Raw genomic sequence first — 6,357 nt, forward strand, 5'->3', positions numbered from 1 at the left:
GGCAAACAGCCAGAGACACTTGCGCCCTGGAGACTATCAGCTTTGCCATCACCAACAGCAAAGATTAAAATGAAGACAGAAGGAACCTTCCCGGATTTCACAGCTTTGCTTCTCTGGCTCTCATCTGGGCACAAAGTTGAGACTGCCCTTGTTTGAGAAGAGTGGATTTTCTTGCTCTGTACAAAGAACTGCTGGATCCACATGACTGGGAGGAAATCGGTTGGCAAAGGAGGGTTTTGTGGGAATAAGGTCTGTGTCTTCAGATACCACAGTGGATTTGTTTATTTATTTTAATTCTCCCTCTTTTGCTGACAACCTGTAGGCTTGGGATTTAACTGGTGCAATAAGGAGAAAGGCTGGTTGTCGCGAGCTCTGGTTGCCGACTTGGTGGCATCTCCTTGCAGCCTTGAAGCGCCAGTCCTCATTCCGACTACTTTGGTGGGCTAGGGACGTATCACGTCCCGGGAGTGGACGCTGGAAATGTCCCCTTCTGGCCCTGGGCTTTTTAGTCCTTCCGAGTTTCTGTCCTTAATTGACAGACCAGTGACTATTGGCTGAAGTTCCCTAGTGATTTGCATGAACGGAGAGGGAGTGTCCTCTGCCACCCTCCCTTCTGGAGCGCTCAGACTGCAGCCTCCTAGGGAATGCGCGGCCAAGGGATCGCGCGCAGCTCGCTGGTCCAGGCAGTGAGCTTGCGCCTGGCGACCTGGCACCCGTGCCTGGATATGGGGCATCTACATCGTCCCATGAGCAGCACAAGCCACGGGAATTTGCCGGTAAGGATGCGGGAACCTTAAGTCCCCCAGAAGTTGCATTACTCTCCAGCTGTTCCTACCCCTTAAAGATGTTTTCAAACGTTTTCCCATAATGCAAACTTCACGAGAGGATAGGGGGAGGGAAAGGAGTTTGGGATACAGCGCCTACGATATTTTAGCAAATAGCTTGGTCCCTGAGGTCGAGAGAGGAAGTTTCTGAATTGGAAATGTTTCATGGGGTGGAGGGCCACGGGTGTGCTCCATGGCTTTATATGCGAGGCCGTAAAAATTGATTCCTGTGGCCAATGTCTGCTTGAAATTGTCTACTGCAACTGACAAATGCTTTTGCATAATGATTTTCCGCGTTTACTTTGCTCGCTTGTAGACTTGGAGGGAGGTAGAGCGTGTGATAAGAGGTAGAGACCGAGATCATTTAATTTTTCTGTAGCAATAAAATGAAAAATTTCCTCCCCAATTTAAGGGGGGTACCAGGTAGAGAGTATGGCTCAATTTTCCAAATTATTGTTATTGTTATTACTGTTGATGGTGTTGCTTATATTGGCAACATAGAAAACGGAGGTAATACCTTAGCTGTTCTGGGACGTTAATGGCAGAATCATTTCAATGAGAAGTAAATCATGCACAGCTCTATGCTTTCCGCCACGATCCCCCCTCCCTTTCTTCCCCATAACCTAAGGTTTCCTGTCGCGTTGCACAGCCCTTTGAGTTTAAGTCTAACTCTGTTCTGTGTTTCCAGGGATCCAATCCCTTAAGGTCTGGGACTCTACATGTTAACTAGAGGAGGCTGGTGATGACTAGAAGAGGTGGGGAGTGGGGAGAATAGAAGATGAAGAGAAAGGAATAAGTTTCAGAGACAGATTTGCTCCACAGACCTTCCTCTCTGGCGGTGGCAGCAAGTTTCAGCTTCCTTCCTTTCAGATGAGGGGTTTTGTTTGTGAATGTAAGAGTGAGAGTTAGCTTTGTCCCTGGCAGGGGGTCACTACTTCTAACTGCCACCTCTGCTCCCTGGAGTGTGTAATCACCATTTCCCCCTCCCTTTCACTCCAGCACGTTTTTCTGCTTTTCCTCTTCGTTGGACCCTTCAACTGCCTTGCGAGTTACAGCCGTGCTACGGAGCTTCTGTACAGCCTAAACGAGGGACTGCCCGCGGGGGTGCTTATAGGCAGCCTGGCTGAGGACCTAAGGTTGCTGCCCCGGGCCTCTGGGAGGCAGAGTCAGCAGTTCCTGCACCCAGAGCACACTGCCCCTGAGGGGAGCCCCCCTCTCTCTTTCAGCTTGGCCTCTGGAGGACTGAGTGGCCAGTATGTGACCCTAGACAACCGTTCCGGGGAGCTGCACACTTCTGCACAGGAGATTGACAGAGAAGCATTGTGCCTCGATGGGGGCGGAGGGTCTGCCTGGAGTGGCAGCAGTTCCATTGCCTCTTCGCCTTCCTCTGACTCTTGCCTTTTGCTTCTGGATGTGCTGGTCCTGCCTCAGGAGTACTTTCGGTTTGTGAAGGTGAAAATCGCCATCAGGGATATCAATGACAATGCTCCGCAGTTCCCAATGTCTGAAATCTCTGTTTGGGTCCCAGAAAATTCACCTGTAAACACCCGATTGGCGATAGAGCACCCTGCCGTGGACCCAGATGTAGGCATTAATGGGGTACAAACCTATCGCTTACTGGACTACCATGGCATGTTCACCTTGGATGTGGAGGAGAATGAGAACGGGGAGCGCACACCCTACTTGATTGTCATGGGTGCTTTGGACAGAGAAACGCAGGACCAGTATGTGAGCATCATCATAGCTGAGGATGGTGGGTCTCCACCACTGCTGGGCAGTGCCACTCTCACTATTGGCATAAGTGACATTAATGACAATTGTCCTCTCTTTATAGACTCACAAATTAATGTCACTGTTTATGGAAATGCTACAGTGGGTACCCCCATTGCAGCTGTTCAGGCTGTGGACAGAGACTTGGGGACAAATGCACAGATCACTTACAGTTACAGCCAGAAAGTTCCACAAGAATCCAAGGATTTATTCCACTTGGATGAAACTACCGGAGTCATTAAACTTTCAAGTACGATTGGTGGGAATGTTCTACAGACACATAAGCTCACCATCCTTGCTAATGGACCCGGCTGTATCCCTGCAGTGATCACTGCTCTTGTGTCCATTATCAAACTTGTTTTCAGACCCCCCGAAATTGTCCCACGTTATATCGCAAATGAGATGGATGGTGTTGTGTATCTGAAAGAATTGGAGCCTGCTAACACTCCAATTGCATTTTTCACCATAAGAGATCCAGAAGGTAAATACAAGGTTAACTGCTACTTGGATGGTGAAGGTCCATTCAGGCTAGCACCCTACAAGCCGTACAACAATGAATATTTGTTGGAGACCACAAAACCTTTGGACTACGAGCTGCAGCAGTTCTATGAAATAGCTGTGGTGGCCTGGAACACAGAGGGTTTTCACGTCAAGAGAATCATTAAAGTACAACTTTTAGATGACAATGACAATGCTCCCGTTTTCCTTCACCCCTTGATAGAGCTGACCATTGAGGAAAACAACGCACCTAATGCCTTTCTGACGAAGCTCTATGCTACAGACGCTGACAGTGGAGAGAGGGGCCAAGTTTCCTACTTCTTGGGACCAGACGCCCCATCATATTTTTCCTTGGACAGTGACACGGGGATTCTGACAGTTTCTACTCAGCTGGACAGAGAAGAGAAAGAAAAGTATAGGTACACTGTCCGAGCCGTGGACTGTGGGCAGCCGCCTAGAGAATCAGTGGCTACAGTGGCTCTCACTGTGTTGGATAAAAATGACAACAGTCCTAGGTTCATCAACAAGGATTTCAGCTTTTTTGTGCCAGAAAACTTTCCAGGATATGGTGAAATCGGAGTCATTAGTGTGACAGACGCCGATGCTGGAAGGAATGGATGGGTAGCCCTCTCGGTAATGAACCAGAGTGACATTTTTGTCATAGACACAGGCAAGGGCATGTTGAGAGCTAAAGTCTCTTTAGACAGAGAACAGCAAAGCTCTTACACACTGTGGGTGGAAGCCGTTGACGGGGGTGAGCCCGCCCTTTCTTCTACCACAAAGATCACAGTTCTCCTTCTAGATATTAACGACAACCCCCCTCTTGTTTTATTTCCTCAATCTAATATGTCTTATTTGTTGGTCCTGCCTTCCACTCTCCCTGGCTCACCAGTAACAGAGGTCTATGCCGTTGACAAAGACACAGGCATGAATGCTGTCATAGCTTATAGTATCATAGGGAGAAGAGGTCCCAGGCCCGAGTCCTTCAAGATCGACCCGAAAACTGGCAACATAACTCTGGAAGAAGCCTTGCTACAAACGGATTACGGTTTGCATCGCCTGCTTGTGAAAGTGAGTGATCATGGCTACCCTGAGCCTCTCCACTCCACTGTCATGGTGAACTTATTTGTTAATGACACTGTAAGTAACGAGAGCTACATTGAGAGCCTTTTAAGAAAAGAACCAGAAATTAACATAGAAGAGAAGGAACCACAGATCTCAATAGAGCCAACTCATAGGAAGGTAGAGTCTATGTCCTGTATGCCCACCTTGGTGGCTCTGTCTGTCATAAGCTTGGGTTCTATCACACTAGTAACCGGAATGGGGATATACATGTGCTTACGAAAAGGTAAAAAACATCACCGGGAAGATGAGAATTTGGAAGTACAAATTCCACTGAAAGGAAAAATTGACTTGTGTATGAGAGAGAGAAAGCCAGTGGATATTTCTAATATTTGATGCTTCCTTGTGGAATAACATGAAGTGACATTTTAACCGAGTAGTCTTTGTCACACAAACAATGGTGTGCTGATGCAGTTCCACTGAAGGGCAACTAATTTATAACTTGTAATATGTTGTAAATAGCTGTTTACAGGTTTTTAATTCAAATTCAGAGGTTATAAAATGTGTACAGAATTTTTAAATGAAAATTAGCACTAACAGCATATATATACATATATATGTATACATATGTGTGTATATATATATATATATACATATATATATATATATGTATATATATATATCACTGGAGACAATTGGCAGCTCTCATACACCAAGCATATGACTGACAAAAATTGAGACTAAGGTAAGAAAAGTACATTTTTGTTGTTCTAAAATGTCTTTTCACCACAAGAGGGCACTAGCTTCCCCTTGCAGGGAACTGTGGTATTGTACATGATAGTTGTTGTACATGAAATTAATGAGAGAGTATATTTTAAATATATTGTTTTTAACATTAAATGTAAAATTAGAGTAAATTGAATTTCCCTACTTAAATATATGGCAAGAAAGAAAAGAAATCCACTTGTAAACAGAAAATGTATTACCTCATAGGGACATCAATTATAGTTTAAAAGAGAAGGCATTTAAAAAGAAGTGCAATTCATTTGGGGCAAGCAGCAAATCATTGCCAAGTGTAAAAAATTTGACCTTCTGAAGAGTGCAATACTTTGTGTAACTCCACCTGCTCTCTGTTTGTTTTACCACTGCATTTATTGGAATTACAGAGGGTGAGCATTGTTTGTGTATTCCTTACATTAAATGTAACTAAACATTGCACTCAGTAAAAGAGCAAGACACACAACATGTCTCAATCTTAACATGCTTGCTTGGTGTTTACAATGTCTTAGTGCATTCTCAACATGTCAGCAGCAGTTTGTCGTTAGGTTATATATTAGGTTGCATATGTTTATGTTCATGTACCACATGAGAAAAATAAAAGTTGTTGCATTCCTCTGAAAGCTAGTGTACATGATTGGTTGTTTTGGTTGGACATTCTATGTGACAGTTAGGCTTCTTGCAGTTGCTTAGGACCATTGGCTACTGCTCGGGTTTCTTTCTTTGATTCTGGAATACATAAAAAAAATTTCATTTGTAAGCCCATCAGCATAATCCTTTGATATTTTAGTTTTTACTGGCTCTTTCACAATGAAGAAAACTGATTTGTCAGTGACTTATAGCTTTTCTTTTTTGCATGATACAGGAATTTTATTTTATGTAAGAGCTATAGCAAAGCAATCTGTGTAAACAAGAAATGTATTATCTTTAAAATGGGTCACTTTACTTATGGTCATCGTGTTTCTGTTCCATACCAAAATTGTTTATATGTCTGCAAATTAAAAGTATATATTTTCATAATTTCTTGATTATTTTTACCATTTTATATTTGAACATGGGCTTGTTTCTTTCACAGAAGTGCCTGCTATTGGTGTCTGTTTGTTTTTAGGAATAAATGTGAGAAATTGTGGTATTCTGCTATGCTTAAGTTTATATTAAACTAATCTATGATCTAATTAAATATTGGGTAAATTATTAAGGGTGTGTATAACTCTAGACATATATAGAAGAGAATCTGCTTGTATAAGTTTTTATGGAAATTTGCAACCATGCATGTTATACTCATATTAATTAATTATAGATTTAACATCAGCATAGCTTTTACCGTACATTCTAGGAAACCCCTTGCTTGCTGGGTTTCACTAATTTGCAATGTTTTTCTAAGGTAAAATCACACACACACACACACACACACACACACACACAC

The 6,357-nt window shown here is 43.4% G+C and overlaps 1 protein-coding gene across 1 annotated transcript; it reads left to right on the forward strand.

The window, feature by feature from the left end:
- Positions 1–298: 298 nt before the first annotated feature.
- On the forward strand, positions 299–5,951 carry PCDH20 (protocadherin 20). The gene is made up of 2 exons (XM_084768229.1): positions 299–776; positions 1,824–5,951. Exons 1-2 carry the CDS (start codon positions 645–647, stop codon positions 4,548–4,550), a joined length of 2,859 nt encoding a protein of 952 aa, XP_084624355.1. The 5' UTR covers positions 299–644; the 3' UTR covers positions 4,551–5,951.
- Positions 5,952–6,357: the final 406 nt, after the last annotated feature.

The sequence above is a fragment of the Acomys minous genome (genome assembly GCF_964271855.1).
Source record: "Acomys minous genome assembly, chromosome: 18".
NCBI lineage: Eukaryota > Metazoa > Chordata > Mammalia > Rodentia > Muridae > Acomys > Acomys minous.

Coding starts and splice junctions, on each gene's coding strand:
- PCDH20 (XM_084768229.1), top strand. CDS start 645: ATGCGCGGCCAAGGGATCGCGCGCAGCTCGCTGGTCCAGGCAGTGAGC. Junction 777..1,823: donor CAAGCCACGGGAATTTGCCG/GTAAGGATGCGG, acceptor CTTTCACTCCAG/CACGTTTTTCTGCTTTTCCT.